General features: G+C 39.9%; 1 protein-coding gene across 8 annotated transcripts in view; it reads right to left on the reverse strand.

Moving 5' to 3' along the window:
• Positions 1–24089, reverse strand: part of CELSR1 (cadherin EGF LAG seven-pass G-type receptor 1) — a 219262-nt gene that overhangs the window by 48266 nt on the left and 146907 nt on the right. For all 8 annotated transcript variants that reach the window (XM_040343639.1, XM_040343636.1, XM_040343634.1 and 5 more), the window contains exons 6-16: positions 21137–21294; positions 19293–19456; positions 16879–17004; positions 16185–16351; positions 11282–11467; positions 11006–11119; positions 8226–8400; positions 6349–6490; positions 4962–5082; positions 2360–2543; positions 1065–1166 (exon numbers count right to left, since the gene is read on the reverse strand). In XM_040343639.1, coding sequence (XP_040199573.1) covers positions 1065–1166; positions 2360–2543; positions 4962–5082; positions 6349–6490; positions 8226–8400; positions 11006–11119; positions 11282–11467; positions 16185–16351; positions 16879–17004; positions 19293–19456; positions 21137–21294 — 1639 coding nt within the window. The remainder of the gene's footprint in view (positions 1–1064; positions 1167–2359; positions 2544–4961; positions 5083–6348; positions 6491–8225; positions 8401–11005; positions 11120–11281; positions 11468–16184; positions 16352–16878; positions 17005–19292; positions 19457–21136; positions 21295–24089) is intronic.

Consider the following 24089-nt stretch of genomic DNA (forward strand, 5'->3'; position numbering starts at 1 on the left):
TGCGCCGCTGGGGATCTACGGCGAAAGGACCGGCAGCCGCCGGACCTTGCCGAATTTAAATTTCCTGCGCGAATGCGCGGGAGTGACATCATCGCCGCTCCAGCCAATCACATCGCTGGAGCGGCGATACCAGGAAGACACGCTGAGTCAAGATGATATCTCGCTCGGCGTGGACCAGGTAAGTTCTACACACCTCGTTCCGAGGTAAGTATTTCATAATGAGCTAATATGCAGTGCATATTAGCTCATTATGACTTTTGCCTTGCAGGAGAAAAAAATAAATAAATTTGGATGCGGGTTTACAACCGCTTTAAATGACTTTTTCACAAACACTTTTATTTGGTGTATTACTGTGCTCCTAGAATTCTTATTTGTTATCGGTTAAGACAAAGAGTCTTGTGAAACCTGCAGCCAAATCGGTTTACTATGCATCAATAGTTGTCACCTGTCACAGAACAAAGATTTACACAATAATGGTGTACCCATTGTGCCATTAAAAAAAAATGCATTGTTAGACTGGAGTAGGGTATGACTCAGTGTAAATAATTCATTGTCTGGCTTTACATGCCTGCCATAATGTCAACTAGCAGCAATGTTTAACCACATAAGTGATCGCTGTACAGTACAACGAGCCAGAGGTTTAAAACTTTTTTTTTATATACAATAAATTACAATAAATGCAGGTTTTATTCCTATATAGGATTTTCAAATATATCAGATTTGGGGAAACATTTTCATAATCATTAACAATTCGTAAACTTTACATGTCCAAAAATGCTTTGTAGATGACAGACTCTTTAAAGCTCAACTTTCCAGGCATCAGTGAAAGGCAATTTTGCAGTTAACCAACCATCAGCCTAAATTGTATATCAGCTAAATTAAAAATTAGATTGCTCAAGGCACACTTTGATCCATATATATCCAGACATTAAAAAAAAAAAGGCAGGATCAGCGCGACACATTTTCATATGCACAATCTGTGCTGCGAGTACATATTTCAAGCCTCTGGGACATTTCTGCGTTACTGTATGTTATTGCATATAAGGTTTCATTGTTTCACTTACCCACAGATCCCTTGGGGCATGGAACAGCAGCTGGCTGACCAAACTTGGTCTGTGGCCACCAGATTCCAGCCTCGAAGGCTTTGGGACATCCATTGTAAATCACTGCGGTGAAGGTAGAAAAACAATCACTAACACGTTTTCCAGAAAGGTTTATGATTGACAGATGTAAATTTCACTCTGAATAATTAAAAGTCATTTAAATAGCAATTTCTGTTACAAAACAATGAAATATGAAAATGTCAGCTGTGTAAAACAACCATGTGCCAGCTACTGAAGACTGACAAGTCGTATTATACAGAACAATGATGGAAGAGAAATCATTCCCTTAAAGTAGAACTTTATTTAGGTTCCTGTCACTTACAGGTCCATTGCCAACAATAATACAAATGTCACAGTGTCGGCAGCTGTTACCTATTGACTCATCCTGTGCCAACCAGATTTACAAAGAACAAAACCAGAACTTGCTTCTAGTGATTTAGGGAAACGGCACTAATGGAAAAGCATATGGGTCATGACTTCGTTTCTTTTCAGATTTTGGCAGCAGAATAGACATCAAGCCTATGGAAAGGGCGGGGACACAAACTACTAGCAACACATCCGCACAATGTCAAATTGCTGACCTTTTTTAAATGCTATCCTTTTTTCATCATGCTAATTTTCAATAAAATCTAAGTTCAGACTGACGGCCTTACTATATGACAAGCATCTTTTCTGGTTAAAGGATGAAGAAAAAATCTGCAGATTTCGATTAAAATAATGGGCTAATTTGTTAGGGTTAACGGCAGTAAAACACAGCAACTCAACTATAATAATAATATAAAAAAAGCAAGACGACAGTAAAATCGGCTGTCCCTAGCAACTGTACTTTTAACCCAATAACCGTTAAATATAAAACCTCCTTTAGGTTGCATAGGAAAACCACAATTTCTCATGTACTATTGGAATGTTACACAGATGCTCAAATAGGTCGTTTTGTGTATGTTTTTAATGCCAAAAAGGCACCCCTAAAACTGCTAGAACAGAAAGAGGGTACTGACCCAACAGCTCAGAAAGCGCAATCCCAATTATTGGGTATATGTTTGTCTTATGCGAACCCAAATACTGCAAAGTTTGGTCCATGCCTGCCTTTGACCTGCATTGTTTCGCTCCTGGTCCCTTCCCCACAGCAACACTCAAACAAATGCATGCCGGATACTCTTGGGATTATACATCTGCAATTTCCAGCATGAAAATGGTGGCGATTAGACATTTCATTCATTCTTAGGTTTTATTCACATTATGTATCAAGCCATTACCTTCACAGCCTTGATTAGTAACCTCTGCAAAAGGATTGTCACAGCGGTTACACTGCCGGCCAATAACACCAGGTTTACATGGGCACTGTCCTGTTTCCATGTCACAGCCACGCTCATAAGCTCCGGATGGGAAGCAATCACATGGGTAACAAGCGTCACTCTCCTGTGGTCTATAATAATTATCCTGCAAAAGGGTTAAAAAACAGTTTAATGCAAAAAAAATTAAATCTGAAAAAAACTTACAGGGCATTGTTTTATTACTCTAAATGCAAAATGTGTAAAACATATATGCGTATAAAAAGAATGTTCAGTAGGCTAAATCATCATTAGTGCAAAAGCAATATTAAACCCCCACAAAAAAAAAAAAAAAAAAACATTCTATAGCAGCGTACCAATTCTTAAATGTGATGACTGCATTTGTTTTCTTTTTTAGGTCATCTTTCTTCAAATTTCACCTGGTCCTCAAACCAGCAAGTCGGTTGTTTTTCAAAAGAACAAGCTCTCTTGCAGTTACAGTGATGACACAAAATGTAAAATGTTTATCCCAAACAAAAAAAAAAGTTTGCTGTAACTGTTTATAAAGTATTAGCTGGAGTTTGGCTTTAATTTGTTAAGTTTACCAAAATCTGCTAGTACATTTAACACTCCCCCTAGACCAGTGGTTCTCAATCTGGGGTCGGGACCCCCTTGGGGGTCAAATGAGGATTTGCTAGGGGTCCCTAAAACCTGGCTGTTCCTAAAGCCTGCGGCCACCCACTCAGCCTCTTCACAGCCGCCCATTCAGTTCACGGCATAGCTGGGGGGCAGGGACAAGAGGTCAGCTGACTGGCGAGGAATGTCAAGTGGGAGGGGCACTGCTACGAGAAATCACAAAGTCAGAGACACAGTGAGTAACACTACCTGTGATTAGAGTTGCCTTTAAAAGTCCCCACTACAGTTCTCAGATCAGCAGATGACCTTGATCAAGAGCACCTAAATTGGCTGATCCCAACTCCCCGCCAGCACTGCCACTGATCCCATACTCCTCGCCAGCACTGCCACTGATCCCAACTCCCCGCCAGCACTGCCACTGATCCCAACTCCCCGCCAGCACTGCCACTGATCCCAACTCCCCGCCAGCACTGCCACTGATCCCATACTCCCCGCTAGCACTGCCACTGATCCCATACTCCCCGCTAGCACTGCCACTGATCCCATACTCCCGCCAGCACTGCCACTGATCCCATACTCCCGCCAGCACTGCCACTGATCCCGACTCCCCGCCAGCACTGCCACTGATCCCATACTCCCCGCTAGCACTGCCACTGATCCCATACTCCCCCACCAGGGAGTAAGAGAAGGAATACAAATAGAGAATACATGGAAGAAAGAGGAAAAGAGGGGGAGAAACAAAGAAAACGGGAGAGAAAGAATAAAAGGAAAAACAAGAAAGAGGTCTAGAGAGGGATGGGGATAACAAACAAGAAATTAGGATGAAGAGAGATAAAAGGGAAAGAAAGGAGAACAAAGAGAAAGAGTGGTACATCCTAAAATGTACCATAAGGGGTTTTAATATTGTACGAGTGGAAGGGACTCAGGGAGCGCTAAATGTCTGTGGGTTAGGGGCGCAAATTACTTGTCTTGCCTTGGGTGCCAAAAACCCACGATAGGAAAATAATTTTACCGTTAGGGGTCCCCACAACTTGGGACATTTTATCAAGGGGTCACGGCACTAGACAGGTTGAGAACCACTGCCCTAGACTGACAAAGCTGTAGTCCAAATGTGCCCCTGTACTCCTTCATCCAGAGTAGAGGGGGGGGGCACTCTAATACAGGAGATGCGTTACTGGCCAGATCACCAGGTGAAGGCAGAGGGGGAAAAAGCCTAAAAAAGGAAAACGAATGCAGCCATCACGTCTAAGGGATTGGTGTATTACATTTTTGGTTTCGGGTTTCATTATTTCTTTAAATATTTTGATGAATAATAAGCATTTTCAGTTCAAAGCATGTGCACAGACATGTAGGTGTAATATAGATAAATATTAGATCATATGTTGATTCAGGGCCAAATACTCCTTTATACATTTAATTTATGTGGTTTTGAACACTCCTATGAATTTTGATTTAAAGTAGTATTTTAGTATAAAGCCCCATACACACCATTAGATTTTCTGCAGATGTTTGTCTTCAATTTTACCAAAACCATGTAGTGCAAAGGCCTGCTTGATTAAATACAAATTGAAATTCCTAAGGTTTGACTTCATATTATATGGTTTTGGTAAATCAGAAGACAAAAATCTGCAGAAAATCTAACAGTGTGTATGGGGTCTTACTTCTGCATCATATGTGTCTCACTCACCCAAGGAACAATACATGTATATAACTCATGGGAGTTCAGCTATTAGCCATTAGCAAGCCTTTAAATAATTGATGAATGTTGATTCATGACTTCACACCATTGCTTATCACATGAGGTTATAAAAAAAATCTAATGTATAACATAGCCATATATGTTTTTATATACACATTTTTAAAATAAATTAAACATTCCACTGATGCAGCAAGCATTTTAAGGTTACATTTTTGAATACATACACCATACATAACATGACCAACGACTTACTTTACAGCGACAGTCTCCATTTGTCTTATTGCAGTCCGGATCAAAGCCTTTGCTTACATCACAGTTACAGGGTCCACAAATTGGATTGCCCCACCAGCCTCTAGGACAGGGCAAATCCACTCTGAAAAGAAAAAATAATTAAGCATTAAATGTGCTCAAGTAAAAAAAAAAGACTCCAAAATTCACAATTCAAAATTCTAACTGACCAAACCTTGTGCCTTTGCTTCGCCAAAATGATAACCCATTTAAAACCGGAAGTTCTTACTTCAATAATTACAACCTGCCCCTGCAATTCTGCCTTTTTGAAAAAAAAATCTACTGAGCCATTATTGGCCACGTGGCTGCCAAAAGTTAAAGCATATGTTAAGGCAAGTTTCTTTTCTTTGTCCTGTCATCCCATTCTGCAGACAGAACTGGAAATGAGAATAAAGGATTCCAAAGCAAGGTAAATACCTTCTAACAGTAGGTACTGGAACTTGGAGAATTTCCCTCTTTTCATCTTGGTCCCAGCGACAGTGGTCGCCAAGACACTAGGTGGAAAGCAGCTACCTAGCAGGGGCACAGAAGGCACTCAATTGGCATTAGATACTCTTTAATGATAAAGAATATGTTACCCCATTATTTCATATTCGCGATATATGTACCACGTACTTGTGTTAAGCAGTATCCTGTCCTCTTTGCACTGCTTCACATGTGTGAAATACCTGGCGATCCTGCCAATCCCCTGCTTTCCGATTGGAAAGGGACCACGCTTGGCATGAGAGCACATCCATCTGAGCATGGTCAGTTTTCTGACTGTGCTGGGAGAACAGCCTATCTGTCCTCCAATGATCAGACCCGTGCTGACACGTCAACCCCACCCCCACCCCTGCCCTCCACAGTCACTTACTGGGAAGAACAGTGTCCTGCTGTTTCTCTACCCCCTGATCTCCAAGCCCCTTATGCAGCTTAGAACAAAGATTCTGTGATCACTTATAAATATATATACTTATTTACCGATCAAGCTCACAGACCTCTCCTTTTTTTTTTTATTTCCCTTTCCTCTTAGAATTGGTACACTTCTATTACTTATAAATAGGTAACCAAAAGTATCCCGTTTTTGGATTTTTATGGTCTGGGTGTCTCTCTGTCCTTACACGAATTAATAAAAACGTAATAGAAAGTATCTTGTAGATGGTCATGCAGTTCATTAAGGCATTTATACTAAATAATGTGTGAAGATTCACTTTAATTACCCAATCTGTCTCTGAAGATTTTTTTTTTTTAAAGTCTTATTAAACACAATTGACTGTAAAATGTAAAATAAGTCAAAATGATCATTTGTCATAAGTCATGACAGCAAGAAATCTTTTCAGAGCTCAACAGTTGTTAAATATGACCTCCGTACTTATTCTCGCAGTATTGTCCATAGTAGCTTGCTCCACATTCACAAGTGTATCCATGAGAAGAGCTTGGCTTTCTAGCACAAGTAGAAACATGCTCACAAGGGTTCAAGCTGCACACATCAACGCAGTCTCTTCCAAAGAAGCCTGGCGGAAAGAAGATTTAGTTACATGCGCTACTGGGCTGATGCCACATCAAACACTGACAGCTTTCAAAATAACCCGAACAACAAAACATATTAATGTCACATGTTTTTAGGTCCTAAAAGTAGAGGCTATATATTGTGTACATGTCATGCCCATTATACTGTATAGCCCGGTTTTGTTTCAGACATCTTTTCATAAAAATGTGATCAAAAGACATAAAAATAGCAGTCAGCGACAGCTACTAAACGTTCTGATTTTTTTTTTACATTATGTAATTTTAGCAGTCAACTGTAAAAATTACCTTTTAGGGTCTAAATTTTTTTAAATGATGAACAATTAAGCATTGTAGAACAGAAGCACAGCAATCACTATGCTACCCACCTAAAAAGATTGTATCTGCTCGGCTGGGCGGCGCATGCACAGATACGTAATGGTGCCACCCGGCACCATTTTTGAATAGCCGAGTCAGGAGGACTCAGGAGGGACACTTTGGCAGTGACACTCGCCATAGGCAGAGGATGGAGCCGTGACAGCCCAGCGGCCATCATTTTTACCCAATGCCCATATCGGCAATTTTTAAGCTGTTTCGGCATGTCGCCAAAACAGACGTTTTCGGCCGATATGTATCGGTGCATCCCTACTTATAGTTTTAGAAAATTACTTTAAAAGAGGTTGACAATGACAGATCCTATGCCTGGCGCAGGGTCTCACAACTTTCTCAACAAAGGGCCAATTTACAGAATTCAGGGGGGCCGGACCGTGGCCTCTACTACATACTTACCACACTTACCTCCCAGTTTCTATGTAAGTACTTAAGATGGACCTCCTTGTTCCATCTTTTATTATTATTGTTATTTATTTTTGATTACTATCAGACCCAATAATTATACTTTATACCATTTACTCCATAGATATCCCTTGCATCAGCCCCTGATGAGTGTCATGGACACGAAACGCGTCGGGCACGAGAGATGCGGATATATGTCCCTAGCATATCATTGATATTGATGAACACTACAACATAATTTTTGATGGTTTTACTTGTTTTAACTACTTTTATATTTCTCGCTTATGCTGCTCATGGCAACATCTGTACATATGCTAATGTTTATATTGTACCCATCGATCAATTCAGACCATTGGTTGGTGTCAGGTTATGCACTGCTATACCCTCTCTGCTTATTTTTGCACTTGCAATATGAAATGACATTTATACCAAATGATTGTTTCCTCCATGTGGTTTCTGTACGCTTAATAAATATGTACCTCCCTAATACCCACACCATGTCTGCAGCCTCATTTAAAGTCCCAAAAAAAAGGACCGTGGCCAGTGGGAACTTAAAATGTCCAGAGTCAGTGGGAGTAAACAACGCCTCAGGTTTGGTGGTCAGCGGAAGTAAAAAATAAATACAAATAGCCAACGCCTGTGGACAGTAGGCTGTGAAATAGTGCCCGATCATTGGTATTAGAGGAGGAAAAGGGCCCGATCATTGGTATTAGTGGGAGCAATAGGGGCCCTTGTTGGTGTCAGTGGAAGGAATAGTGCCCACTGCTGATATCAGTGGGAGGAATTAGTGTCTCAAGGGCCAGATAAATAGCTAGCAAAGGGTCACATCTGGCCCAAGGGCCTAGAGACACAGCTGCTCCAGTGTAAAACAAAAATTAAACTACCCCCCCCCCCAAACCCAGCAGGAAATGGAATCTTTGTAAATAATAAAGTATAATGAACACTTACCTGGTTCACAATTACAAGAAAAGGTGTTCCACTCATCACTGCAATCACTGTGGTATGGACATGGATTAGAATCACAGGGATTATCTACATCGCAGCCACTTTCCACATTGAAGACACTTGCTTTATTCATGTTTAGGGTTGCTATGTTGGTTGAGGTTTCTCCCATTCTTACTCCCTGATGGCATTGAATGATACCAGTTATTTGTGTGAGCATAGCATGACAAGGTAAATTTTTCCCCCGATTATAACATAATGGAGAAACATGAATTTTATGGCTCAAATGAGTGAAGAGTTCCAACGGTGGATATAACCAGTGATGTTTTATAACAACTCACAAAAACAGAACATACAGCAAACCAGTGCAAAAGCCTGCCTGTTTTAGCATATGGCACCTATCTTGTCATTTTAATAATAAAATAGCTAGAGAAGAAGTGTTTTTCACTAGATCTTTAACTTCACCTAAGTGCCACAGAACAATTGTGAAAAGGAAAGCATTTTTTTTTTTTTATAGTAGAAGCTGCCCCAGAAAACACCAACACCTCCCTCTAGTGTGGTCCAATCCACAAGCATGTATCGGAGGATGGAATCAGTGCTCTCTATAGTATAATGGAGCAGCAGCCAACACCTGAAGACTTGGGCAGAGTAAAAATCCTTCCTTTGTTTAGGAGCTAGGATCAGATAAATGTTGATAAGACATTAGTAATAATATATTTTGGTTTGGTTTTATCTCCAAGAGAATTTAACATGTTCTGACAATAACTGGGCAACCTATAGGATATCTATAAATTTAGTAGACGTTCTTGGCAGAGTTGGGGGCTGAATGGGTCTACTATTTCCTTTGTGGGGAGGGCAGCTCCAGCAGCTCAGAAATAAGATGCAAGTATGCATGTTTAATATAATTGGAGGAACAAGGACCCTTTGGTTAACATATTGTTTCCCAAAGTCTAACTGCCCTTTTTTTTCCACTCACTGCCACTTCCATGTTCCCCCGCTTTTCCCCCCTCCCCCCCATCCCTTTCTCCCTCCTTACTTCCCTCCCCCCCCCCCTTCTTTCCAATTCCTTTCACCGAGCACTTCCACCATCCTCACCATCTCACACCCTTCATTGATTCGTCACCAATTTGTGCACCTTCCCTTGAATTTCAATTTGCCATACAATGTCTACGGCTACCTTATATATCTTACCTTTGCTTATCTCACCCAGATACTAAGTCCATCCACACACATGTCCCCCCCCCCCCTGGTTGCCACAGGAGACCTCACCTGGTAACTCCTGCTCCCGTGGACTGTGGGGGTCTTAGGTAAGCAGCTCAACCATTGTCCCCCCTCCCCATATACTATATCATTATGTCAGGCTTGACTGTATCTCTATGCCTGTCGATTGTTTATTCATTGACTGTTTGTTAATTCATTGCAGATTGTTCTCCTGACGAAGCGGCAATGGCCGCGAAACTAGTAGAGACTCCCTTAGTGACCCCTATTCCCATTGTGACCTTCCCCCCCTCAGGGGTTGACTACTGTGGTGATACGCATGGATCGTCACTATTTTAATTTGTATTCTTGTCTGTATATTTTTTTGTCTTTGTGTTAATAAAATTGATACTCTCCTTTACACTTGCAATTGTTATAACTGTTTATCGTACCGCAATAGTTCAACTGCCCTAACCCCCCCCCCCCCCCTTTTTTTGTCTGGTTTTTGGTCCAAAATCCATTCCTTATTTAATTCTGATTTCTGGATGATGGTACTTTTAATTAACTTTACACTACATGTATATTTTTCTAGAGGCCAATTCTATATCATATCTGAGATATGGACAACATTATTCATCAATACTAATAATTGAGGGTTATTTGTAGGATTTAATAACAAAATCAGAGAGCAATAAAGTGTAGTTACCCAAAGCAATAACTTTGTGAGAGACAACAGAAGATGACTGCTTATTAGTTGATGTGGGCCGCTATTGTTCTTTGACTTACTGTTTAAAGCTCTTCGTAACAAAGCAAAATGTGACAAGTCAGTGAAGCAAAAGGAGAAAGCTGAAGAAATACAAACGCCAACTACAGTCTCACAATTGTTCTAGCATTAATAGCATGGGAATAAGGCAGACTTTTGTTCATAACACTGTTTACAAATTGGAGGTGTAGTTATGCAAGTGAAAGATGAATGACATTCCCATTTCTGTTACAGAATGATATGTAGACGGCATAAACAAAGAACACATGAGGGTCATTCCACCCTTACCTTTTCTCACAGGACTGCCAGGTAACATGAACAAACACAAGTGTTACTGTCATATAAGTGCAATCTATACACTCCTAAATTACAAAAGACTTGTAGGGTTCAACAAAACAAGCAACTCAGTTTTAGTAAGCCAATATTAACCATGTTCCTTATTTCCTGGCCAAAAACATGTCATTACACTCATCCATTTTTTCCACATGTATATACGAACTTTAAAATGCATATTTATGACAAATAAGCCCCATAATGACAAAAAATCCCTGTACAACCGATTTATGTAGTAGTACTAAACTGTGTGGAAATTTGGTATTTAGCTATACAACATGCAATGCAAATGTATGCAATAAAAGAGCAATTGTGTTAATTTGAGAATAAAGCAGAACCGTTATGAAAAAGATCAAAAATGAAACATTCTTGATTAAATATTTTATATAATGGAATTTAAGAACTACTAGTTAGTAATCACATATATAAAAGTGAACCATGTAATAAATAATGCCTTGGGCCAACAGTAACTTATCCTCTGTATTAGACTCACCTTCATACAGCCATAAAATCCTTGCGTTATGAGACCCTCAGATTCCGATAAACCACCAACAAAGATGGTTTTCAGTTTCAGTCCTGGCAGATCATTACCAATTTCCACAGAGTTCTGTTGAGACAGCAAGAGCAATTATGTTTCCCAAAAGTATTTCCAAGCTATTTGTGAGCTTTGGTGTTTACCGTATATTATATATACACACACACACACACATATATATACACACACACACAAACACACACACAAACTACATTTGTATTGTTTATTTTTTACCTGATAAATTCCATAGTCCAGATACATAATGGCCAGATACTTAATGTCCTTTCCATCCTTGGAGCTTTTCAGTTCTATGAGAAGGTGATGCCATTCGCCATCCGTGACTCTGGTCTGATTGATTTTCATACTAGCTATATGGCTAACACCACTGTACACTTCAAACTGAATGTAATTGTTTACCACCTATTTAAAAAAAAATATATGGGAGTAAATTTCTGTTTAGTACAAAGTTTAGCTTAAAGTATAAAGTAAAGGCAAGACTTTTTTTAAATTATTTTTTTGGGATACAGTGCAGAGTGTACAACGCTTGTCAGTTTTTATTGCCATCTCTGCCCTCTATTGTCCTGTTTACAATATTGAAAGTCACAGTAAAAGAAAATCCCAAATTCTGGGTTGTCCCCAGAAAAGTAATAGAAGGAAAATCTTCCAATGGGGACACTACTGTGTTTCCCCAAAAATAAGCCCTACCTCGAAAATACCTAGCGTGATTGTCAGGGAGGGCTGCAATATAAGCCCTACCACGAAAATAGGCCCTAGTAAAGTCCTTGTAAAAAATATTATATATATATATATATATATATATATATATATATATATATATATACATACATACATACATACATATATATATATATATATATATATATATATATATATATATATATATATATATATATATATATATATATATATATATATAATCAGTTTTGTAAAAAGATTACATAATGTCCAGTGTGTTTCCTTTTGTAGAGAGAAAGAGCTGGGAGCACACCGCTCAAAGCCACCTGTGAGGATCTGAAGAGATTCAGGTGCCCGCCTGGTCCGTAGTGAGGGAAATCCAATGGCAACAAAAAAGAATGACAATGACAAAAGAATGACAAGAATGACAACTAAAATCAAAAGAATTTATTGAAAATCCATAAAAATCAAGCGAACATGACAAACGTCAATCCAAAAAAAGTGCTCAGTGGACGGGTTTCACACAGACGCGCTTACTCATCACTTACAAATGCGTCCACTGAGCACCTTTTTTGGATCAATGTTTGTCATGTTCACTTGATTTTATAGACTTTCAATAAGTTATTTTGGTTTTACTTCTGGAATGTGCCGCCATTCTTCTATTTCCATTGTCTCCATTTGTAACATTATTGTCGAAAATAACTTATTTAAAGCGCCGCTCGACCCCTCGGAGATCTTCTCCTCTCCTTTCGACTGACATAAGCGGCCTCTTGCTCTGCATTGCTCGGAGCGGAGCCGACTTCAACGCTGATCTCAGTCGTTCCCTCGGGAGTGTTTGGAGCGGGGAAGAGCTCCGGCAGATCACGTGAGCGCCCAGTGGCGCTTCAAACAAGGTATTTTCAACAAAGTTACAAAAGGAGACTCAATGGAAATTGTATAACCGTTTTATAATGTTACAAAAGGAGACACACTAGACATTATATAATCTTTTTACAAAACTGATTACATATTTTTATAATGGACTTTAAACGCTTGCCGACCAGCCGCCACAGTTACACTGCGGCAGGTTGTCTCGGCTGCGCAAATCTCCCTAACTGTACGTCGGTCCCTTTAACAGCTATAGCAGGCGCATTGCCAGAGCAGATGTGTGTGGCCGGAGGTCGCAATGTTCACTGTCCACCCACGATCGCCCCACAGAGAGCCAGAACAGGCTTTGTTTACATTGACAGATCCTCATTCTGACAGGGGAGTAGAAAGAGATCATGTATTTTCCTAGTGATCTCTCTCCTCCTCTAGTCCGTACACTCCCCCTACAGTTAGAAACACCTCCCAAGAGAACAATTAACCCCTTGATTGTCCCCTAGTGTTAACTCCTTCCCTGCCAATGGCATTTATACAGTGATCAGTGGCTATTTTTAGCTCTGATCACTGTAATAATGTCACTGGTCCCAAAAAAGTGTCAAAAGTGTCCGCTCTGTCCATCGCAATCCCACTAAAAATCGCTGATCACCGCCACGTATATATATAAAAATGGCATAAATATATCCCCTATTTTGCAGACGCTATAACTTTTGCACAAACTATCAATATCTACCAATGTATGTAGAAGAATACATATTGGCCTAAACTGATGAAGAAATTCTTCTTTTTTTTGGATATTTATTAAAAGCAAAAAATCTATATCTATATATATATATATATCTTTTTTTTTATCAAAATTGTCTGTCTTTTTTTGTTTATAGCGCAACAAATTCAAACCGCAGAGGTGATCAAAAAACACCAAAAGAAAGCTCTATTTGTGGGATTAAAAAGGACATGTTTGTGTACAGCGTTGCATGACTGCGTAATTGTAATTAAGACCCCTTTCACACAAGGCGATTTGCAGGCGCTATAACGCTAAATAAAACGCCTGCAAAGCGCCCTAAAAAAGTCACTCCCCACACCCGAGGGCTTTCACACTGGAGCGGTGTCCTGGCAGGACCCTAAAAAAAAGTCCTGCTAGCAGCATCTTTGGGGGGGGGGGGGGGGGCGAAGGAGCAGTGTGTATACCGCTCCTCCACTGCTTCTGCCCATTGAAATTAATGGGTACCGCAGCTATACCGGGTGGTTTTAACCCTTTTTCGGCCACTAGCGGGGGTTAAACGCACCTCGCTAGCAGCCGAATAGCGATGCAAAATTAAGGGTAAAGCGCCGCTAAAAAAAGCAGCGCTTTACTGCTGAGGCACCCACCGCTCCAGTGTGAAAGGGGTCTTAAAGCTACGCAGTGCCTCATCGCAAAAAAAGGCCTGGTCATTAAGGGATTAAATCCTTTCGAGGCTAAAGTGGTTAACTAAGGTTTATTTTTGGGATTAAAGCTGGTGTCAAGGAAGGGGTGATCCTCCGGTATCAATATTGGAGCTTTTATTTTACTGCAGACTGTAAAAAGATTAATACATCAGAGAGAATGTTACGAGGAACACACATAGGCAAGTTACTTTTTTGAGAAGACCTTTGAATGCTGCTTTCCTTCCATTACAGGGTTTCTGTACAACACACAGGATGAGCAGCAAACCCGTCCAAGTTCCTCCAACTCTATAATGTCCAGTTTCACCAACTCAGGCATTAGCAGAGCCTCATACTAACACCAGCTCACACATGCTTACCTGTGTGTGGCCACAATGCTCTCTGCTTTGTGCAGATTTAGCTCTTTAATAGCAACATGGTCAGACATAGCCGCATAACATGTTTTTACTAAATTGTTACTTATAAAAAGGACTGCTGCTAAAAAGTAAAACCCTTTTACACATGTGGATATTTTAGTATTGCTGTTGAGAAGTGTGTAAAAATGTTGAGCTGCTCAATATATTTTGTGAAATCTATATAAAAATACATTTGGCTTTCTAACCCTGGAGAGGTTTTAGTGCGACACTTCCTAATCCAATAACTGCTTTCTGAGCTTACTGCATACTTATTGATTATAAGCAATTAAAGTGTTACTAAACAAGTTTTATCCTGAAACACCATCACTAACCTATCAACAGCTATATTTTTGGATATTCAGTAAAGCATGCATGTTATACTCGCTGGGGAACCTGAGGGGTTAGTCCTGTGTATTATGTAAAGGCTGTTTGATCCGGTCTTCTCTGATCATTCCCTTCTGTATCCAATCTGCTGATAGTACAGATCCCTAGGAGGTACTCTGCACATGCTCAGTTTGGTCTGTCATGCTAGAGTGTTTTTTTTTTGGGAGGGTGCATGTGATCAGTACAGCCAATCAGCTCTGCCCAGACATAGGGTAAGGGGTCATGCAGCCTCATAGGACAGTCAGGGGAGAATGAAAACTCCTCCTACAAGCTTTTCCAGTACTCGGCCAGGAACTGATAGAAGTCACAAGACTGCTATACAGTATATTGATAATGAGAAAGGGTATTTAGAAGTTTATACTTTTTGCATTTCCATGTTCTGTGCACTGTGGGAGACGGGATATAGTGATAGCAGGGTCCTGGGTTTAGTAACGCTTTAAAGCTGACAAATTGTTTGAACTTACTCTAAGGAGGTGTATTCTTATGCCCTGCTAACTGCGTGCTTACTTCACAGCACTCAATTTCCAGTGCTGCATGGGTTAACTGGCTCTGGTCTAACACTGAATTACACTGCAGCTCCTTTCTGTCCTCTCCTCCATTCACAACACTGTGCATAGTTTTTACAGGATGCAACATGTTCTGTGAATGGGTGAATAGGTGGAATGCAAGGAGGGATGTAAATGGAGAAGAGGACAAAGGGGACGGCAGCCATTGTTGGGACTTTTTCAATGTACTTCAATGTTAGACCCGAGGCAGTTAACCCAGGCAGCACTGGAAATTCAGCACTCTGAAGCTGACCTGGCTTCAATGAAGAAAAGATTTCTACACTAAGGAGCAATTAGCAGGACACGGGATATACTTTATAACAAGTAAATCATAGGACTGAAACTGTACCCCCCAAAAAATACACTTCAGGTTCATACCTGTTAAAGTACAAACTTCAGGTTTGATGGCTGTTCAAACATGTTAAACTGTGACTTGTAAAGAACTTTACAATGATAATGTTTTCCTTTTATGTTTATTGAGGTTTACATATGTATTTTTTTCAATAAATAAGAAGGTCTTCAAAAAAAAAAAAACATTACTACTACAGAAATTTACTTTATTATAGCCACAAATGTTTTGTTATGAACAGAACAATTTTTATAGTTTATATTCGTTGGTGGCTTCTTAATCTTTATAAGTATAAAAATCATTATGTTAAGACAGTGACCTAGAACCACATGCAAAAAAGCAGAAAGTAATCTTCTTGTATTAATGGTAAAGCCAAAGTTGTTCCTGTGCCCAGAGCTGGATGTGGATTTCTTTGCTGACGCATTATTTATTGAAGTATTGCCAAGTACACTACTGTAGATACATGGAAAAATCTAGATCCTTACCTGGATATTAATCCTAGATGAAGACCCGGCATTAACCTGCATCAACGTGCCACTTGTTTGACGGGTTCTGAACATCAGCCCGATAAACCATGGCACAGATACCGTGATTTCTATATCAGTCCATAGAACAATCCCATCTCCTTGAAAACGTTGTGGAAACGGCATAACTGAAAAGGCAAGTATAATTTTATTGGCATCCTTTTCAAACTAGATTTTATTACAGCTCGGAGTGCAACTGAAAAAACGTTTTATTATTACATGCAGTAATTAGCTAAAGCATACTAAAAATTGCCAACTCAATAAAACTAAAACAAACATTGCTATCTCACAGCAAAGCACAAACCACAAAATGCTTCGTGTTATAAATATTTACAATATGAATCAAATAAAATTTCATCAGGTTTTCAAGTTTCTCTACACAAACCAAAATGAATTCCGCCGATCACTCCAGGTGAGCTTCATCTCACTTTACTTCCCTTACTAATAATGAACACACATTGCTCAAAAACAATACATTTCTTATAAAAATGTAAAACTTGGAACTTTTAGATTGTCTCGATGAGCAAGACAAACAGATTTTGTGACGCAGTATGAAAAACAAGATGAAGTTTCATGCAGTTCCGCTCCATAATAAATCATTAATTAATTAAGTCTACTTATATTAAGCATCAGTTACTAATGCATTGTGACCTACCTTGCTCACAGTTTTTCCCTCCAAAATGTAAAGGACAGTCGCAGTAGTAGGTGTTCCATTTGTTAACACAGGTACCTCCATTCTGACAAACGCTGGTGTCACAGAAATTCCTCTTTGCAGGACAACCTTTAACCAAACAATGGAAACCCAGATTAGTGCATATTAAGTGGACACATTAACTTTGTCTATACCTGCTTGTTGTTGTTTCATTACTAGCCGTTTCAAACACCAAGAAAAAAAAAAAAATAATTAATGTGCGCATCTCATTCAGTGCACATTATGTAAAACTTACCTTAAAAACTAAGCTGTTCCAGCGCCGCATCTTCACCCATCGTGCTTCCGGCTTTGCAGACTGGCCAGAGCCGCGATGACATCACTCCCGCGCATGCGCGCAGGAGCCACTGTTCACAGCACAGGGCTTGGAAGGAACAGCACAGGTGGCCATTTCTTCAGAGCGCATACGCCAGTGATGTTTCTGGCTGCATGTAATGTAAATATCTCCTAAACGGTACATGGTAAATGTCAGCAGAGGAAGTTTACTTTTCTTTAAAAGCAATTCCAAAGTGTAGTCAAAGTATGCGTCTAAATCATTGCATACAGTATACCATCTTGTCCCGATGTTAGCGTGACACTTAATTTGCATCTCCAATTCCAAACAAGGAAAGTTTATATCATATGCTCTGGGCTGCTTTTGCATCCCAACGCAGAGACCATGCAATTTGACTATTGTCCTTTTGCTGAGTTCAATCAACTTGCTGTGTTGGTATCTATTTAAAAAAAAAGGGAACAGGACAGGATATATTTACTCAGCACATTGCAACCACTAACTGCGGTGCATAAAGTCGATTTTGTGGAAATCTGATAAAGTTAAAAAAATAAAAAATGGAAAAAAAAGTTAGTGGTTCTAAAGCTTAAAGGTTTTTAACTTGCAGCGGTACTAAACCCACTTCAGTAAAATCTGTCTGTATATGCAGTAAAGCAGACCAGATATAGTGACTGCAGGGCCCTGTGTTTTGTATGAATGAAGGTTATAAAAAAAAAAAAAAAAAGAAGGACACCTTCTGTTACAGGATTCTCCCCTTACCTGAGCCAGTGCTGTGTATGAGAGCAGCGGCTCTCTCCACCCTCACAGGGCAGATTGATAGCAGCAGCACTGGCAGGGGATCCCAGAAAAGGAGGCTCAGGGCTCCTCTGTGTAAAGCCATTGCCCAGAGCAGGCAAGTATAACATGTTTGTTTTATTAAAAATGCTTTACAATCACTTTAACCAATTCAATACAGGGCACTTTCATCCCCTTCCTGCCTAGGCCAATTTTGAGTGCACTTGCCAACCAGGCCATAGCTGAATGACGTCTACAGCGCAGTCGGCTTATTCTTGGAGGGGGCGTACAATGTTGTCCTTCCAGAATCAGGCTTGCCACGCGCTCCCAGGTCCTCTAGGACCTGGTACATCACGGATCGATGTAAAATGGCCAATGACAGTGGCCCTTTACCACACGATTGCTCCGTTCAATGCCGGAGCGATCACTAGTCAATAAACCGGAACTTGTTGACATGTGATCAGTGACACAGCTGATCATGTGGTAAGGCCTCATGCACACAGGACATCAAAAAAAAAAAAAAAAAAGCACTGCTGCCAGGAAAAAGCAGCATTAAAAATGTTTTGGCGCTAGTGTTTTTTCAGTAAAAACACTCCTTATAATGTAAAGGCGCCTAAAAACACCAAACGTGGCTAATCGCTTGTTACAGCAAGCTTTAACTGCGTTTTACAGCAAGCTTAGTTTTAGCTGCGTTTTTCTTTTTTACAGCTCAACAGCCTCTGCTCCTGGACGCACAGGCTGTCGTTTTATTCTTTCGCCCCTAAACGCTTATGCCTTCAAAGCCTCTGAACGTTTGTGTGCATGGACACATTGGCTAACATGGAGGGGTGTCTAGAAGTAGTCAGAGGCCCCTAACAGCAGACTGTAAAAAATGTCCTGTGCTCATGAGCCCTTAAGAGCCCGAGGGACACCCGCACGGCCATCAATCTTATATAGGCTGGGCAGGAAGGTGTTAAAATGTGTAATGTGTTGTAATAATGCAAATTGCATAACGCTTGCCCACTGTGCTGAATAGGCTTAGAGAGATATATTATACCAATTCTAATAAATACAAAATGGCTGCTTCCTCTCTCTCTCTCTGGAGCTCATTTTATCCTATTGGCTTCTGTCAGTTCTTAGGAACAATTGAATAAAATATATTATATATATATATTATATATATATATATATATATATATATATATATATATATATATATATAATATATCACACACACACATACATATATACACACACACACACACACACACACACACACACACACACACACACACACACACACATAAATAAAAAAACTGTATTGTACATCAAGTACCTGCTAGGGTGCCATTGTTGGCTATAAAACTAGCCATGTCTATGGGTTTGCTGTCAATCGTTAAATTCCTCATGCAGCCAATAAAATGCCTGTTCTGCACTGGAAAGTCCTCAGGCAAATCAGGTACACCTCCCAGCAACAGTGGCCCTGTTAAGTCAAGTGACCTAAAAAAAGAAAAAAAGTCGTTATAACACTATGACATCAGTAACGTATGGGATTTTAGAATGCTACCGCCAGTCTTAAAAAAAAAAACATCAAATGGAAACTCCAAAACAAAACACACATTGGGGTTGATTTACTAAAGGAAAGTCTACTCTGTAATAAAAGCGGATTTGCCTTTTCTAATTAACCCCCATTGTCTTTAAAAACACAGGCTTTAGTATTGAAATGTACATGGTTGGTAGGTGTTTGGTTGGTAGGTGTTAGATAGGTGTTTTTTTTTTTACCAATGGGTGAAAAGAAGTCTAAATGTGATAACTGTATGATTTAATGAAAGTCAGTAGCATCCTGCTTTCATTCAAAATACATTCAGAATATTAAAGCGGAGGTTCACCCTATTAGGTCACTTTGTTTAATATAATACTCCCCCCGCTGTACCTGACGATTTGGCGGTTCAAAAAAAAATATAAAAATCTACATACCCCCTTTGCAGCATCTCGAGCAGGCACATCCGGGTTGTAGGGGTTCGGGAATGGGCGTGTCGGTTAGCTCCGCAAAGGATTTTGGGAGCTAACACGTGTGTCTCTGGACGGTGACGAGACACATCAGCCAGAGGAGCAATCTCGCGATATTTCGAACGTCACCTGACTGCACCCGGTCATGTGACGGTCATTTATATGCTAGGCACAGCGGGGAGTGTCCTTTTCAGGACGCTGCCGGCCGTTGTCCTAGCAACTCTGCAGTGTTGACGGCGCGCCTCGCCGTCACACTGCGCATGCGCGGGATAGAGCGGTGAATGCTGGGACAGCATTCACCGCATCCCGGAAGATACTGCAGGGGGGCTTCAGAGTGCCCTGACTAAAGATGGCAATGTCCATGAGAATATTTTATAACTCATCTTTCGGAGGGATATCGCCATGCCTGCGGCTATGAGGATTAGACTGGTGAGTACTAATTACTTTGTACCACCAGCGTTTCAAAATGCTCTTTAAAAAAAACTGTTTTGCCGCGGAACTCCCGCTTTAAGTGAATATTCGTACATTTAACAATACAGAAAATAAACTGAATATGAAGAAAACATGAAGAAGTGAATATGGCATACACCAAATATTCATTACAAGTAAATCTTTCTGGTGAATGATTCATAAATATTTGATAAATGTAACATTTAGGCCTCTTGCACACTGCAGTGTGAAAAAGCTCAGTAAAGCTTTATTTTTTTTATTTTTTTACCAAGCTAAAATACAGCCCATTGATTATAATGTGCCTATGCACACAGGTTTGTAAATAAGCACCGTGCATTCTTCAGTAAAAATAAGTAAATAGAAAAATCTGCTTTTTTGGTCAATAATTTAGGCCTCATGCACCCAAACGCCAATTTACATATTGTGCAGAACGAGAATGTGAAAATACGTTTTTACGCACTTGCGCGAAAGCGAAAATGCGTGCAAATACATACAACAAAAAAAGTCTGAAAAGGTATTTGCTCAAACAGGAGTATCATGTGCAAGAGGCCTTACTGCTTTCTAAATATATATATTTTTTACCAGAAAGAAGGAAATCCAAATAGTAGGCTTATGACATTTAGCTTTCATTGGAATTACAAGACATAATTTATTTTGCAATAAAAAACAAAGGGTCTTTACTTTTCTAATTTATTTTGGTGTATCTAACCAAAAGCTTACTTTTTGGATCCAGTTTGGGTTCCTTGTGCGGCACATGTGTAGTTCTTGATAATACTTCCAAAACGTACTGCTACTGCTGTGTCACAATCATCCACTGTCACCACAGCCACCTTCTCCCCGGAGGGCCCATGAGGGATACCCAGCCTTCCAATGTTGGGCTGCAAGAAGACACATTCATGCATATTACACATATGATATAACAAATTTCATTTACACTTCTACTGTTTTTCGCTATGTTAAAAAGAAAAATGGATAAAGCCTGCGGAAGAAATCATGTCTTGTATTGAACACACTTTACTTGACCCAACCCCTAAAGAAGCGCTGCCCTTTTACCTACACACTGCCTGAGTGACTTGTCTACAACAGCCTCAGGGAAGAAAATAGATGAATGACTTCTGGATTTGTTTGATGGGGTCTGGACAGTGTTTTGGACAAGCAGGTGCTGGCCAATTGAACATTTTTTCTTGTGGCGTGGTTTAGAGGTTTACGTGGCTGTTAACCTATCTGTGTAAAGCAAGTTCTAAATAGAGGTTATTGGTGTGTGAGTGCTCCCAGGTACTCCTATAAAAATGTCACTCATTGCGCCGGATGTTCAGCAATTACAGTCATTCAGCATGTATGGTTCATTGCAAAGATGATGTCACTTTCACAATTGCTGGGGTCAGTAGAAGCTGCAGGAATAAGAACGTATTCCGTAATCCAGGGTTTGACAAATTTGCTTGGAATCTAGGAGCCAGCTAAAAAAGTTAAGAGCCAGAAAACGCACCCCCGTCCCGACGAGCTTGCGCGCAGAAGCCAACACATACGTGAGCAGCGCCCACATATGTAAACAGTGTTCAAACCACACATGTGAGGTATCGCCGCGATTGGTAGAGCGAGAGCAATAATTCTAGCCCTAGACCTTCTCTGTAACTCAAAACATGCAACCTGTAGATTTTTTTTAAACGTCGCCTATGAAGATTTAAAGGGTAAAAGTTTGTCGGCATTCCACGAGCAGACGCAATTTTGAAGCGTGACATGTTGGGTATGAATTTACTCGGCGTAAACATTATCTTTCACAATATAAAAAAAATGGGGATAACTTTACTGTTGTCTTATTTTTTAATTAAAAAAAAAGTGTAATTTTTTCACAAAAAAGTGCGATTGTAAGACCGCTGCGCAAATACAGCATGACAGAAAGTATTGCAACGATCGCCATTTTATTCTCTAGGGTGTTAGGATAAAATATATATATAATGTTTGGGGGTTCTAATTAGAGGGAAGAAGGTGGCAGTGAAAAATTACATTAGAATTGCTGTTTAACTTGTAATGCTTAACTTGTAATACCAACGGCCACCAGATGGCGCCAGCTCACACATCTGGTGGTAATAACTTGTAATACCAACGGCTCACCACCAGATGGCCCACCTTCCAAGCCAAGTCGCCAGGACACTATTTCTAGTCGCCATGGCGACCTGGCAACCGGGATTTGTCGAGCCCTGCCATAAGACAACCAAACCATTTACAACCCATGGGAAACATTTGGATGGCACTACATGGGTATTCGGGAGGATCTGATGAACAGAATTGCAGGTAGTTTTCCCATAAGAAGCATAAAGCTAAAAAGAGTAGTTGGGTGGTCAAAAAAATACACTTTTCAGTGGAACAACTTTTTCCAGCACACAAACATTAAAATCTCCAAAGGTTTCCTTTAAATAGGAAAAATTAGACTGTCAATTTAATAATAAGATATATCCAGCCAAAACAAAACTATTCGTTTGGAAAATAAAGTAGACAATGTATTAAAAATGTTACAGCCCATCAAAGTTAAACCTAAATGGTGGCCCTAAGATTATTCTTCAACCTTTGGCGGACACAATGATGCCCAATATGTGTCACTTAAAATGGATTTACATATTTGAATATGACAGGAAAGTTTTGCATTTAACATGCGATTGGTAAAGGAGGCATTAGTCCTTAAAGGAGTTGTAAATGAAAAAAAATGTTTTTGCTGAAATGACTGTTTACAGGGTATAGAGACATAATAGTTAACCGATTCCTTTTAAAAAATGATTAAAAATAGATAAAAATCAATCATATAATGTGCCTGTAGTTTCTAGTTTCGTTTTTGCATGTTGTTTCCTGCTTCTGTGATGTACAGAGCCACAGAGCCAATACAGGGCAGTGATGGTTTGGAAAATGAAACTGATTGGTGCTGAGGGGTTTTAGACACACAGTAATCACACCTCCTTGAAGTTAGTGACCACAGAGAGAAAGCTCCCAGTACTGTGGTTATCAGGAAACAGACAACCAGAAAGTGTGGAGATCAGAGAAGAATTACAGCAACTGGAGAGGAAAAACGAACAATGAGGACATGAAAACAGCACTGCATTAAGGTAAAGGAAGCTATTAAGATAAAAAAAAAAATTCCTTTACAAACCCTTTAAATTATAACCAGCATGATTTTACAATGCAGTGCTACATTCCTAATTGTGTTTCCATAATCTGCAGCATGAGATGGAAATATAGCTCACGTATATCCGTTCTATCTGCTGCAGTGGGGGGAATACAGGTTTCTTTTTATTTGATGACATCTGCAAAACGTCTATCTACTGTTTATGTTTCCACTTATCTAATGTGGCCGTGGAAAAATTATGTGGTCCTATTTACCTATTCTCAGGACCAAATGAAATATTTGGGTTTGATCAATTTAAATTGAAAGGAGCAAATAAAGGAATATCCGCATAACCAAAAGAAGATCTATCGGTAAAAGATGAATTGTGGTTTATTGCTATGGACCCTGCAATTTTCTACATACTGTAATTGTATCTTCGTGATCAAGTGTAGACTTGGACTGCCACTCAAAGCTGGAGGATAACCGGAGTGTCTACCGATATTCAGAAAGTGGGAGCAGGCGTCAGGCACTAATTCAGAAGCGTGGCCATATGTGGGGCAAGATCCTGCTGAAAACGGA

Source organism: Rana temporaria, chromosome 3 (assembly GCF_905171775.1).
Source record: "Rana temporaria chromosome 3, aRanTem1.1, whole genome shotgun sequence".
NCBI classification, from domain to species: Eukaryota; Metazoa; Chordata; class Amphibia; order Anura; family Ranidae; genus Rana; species Rana temporaria.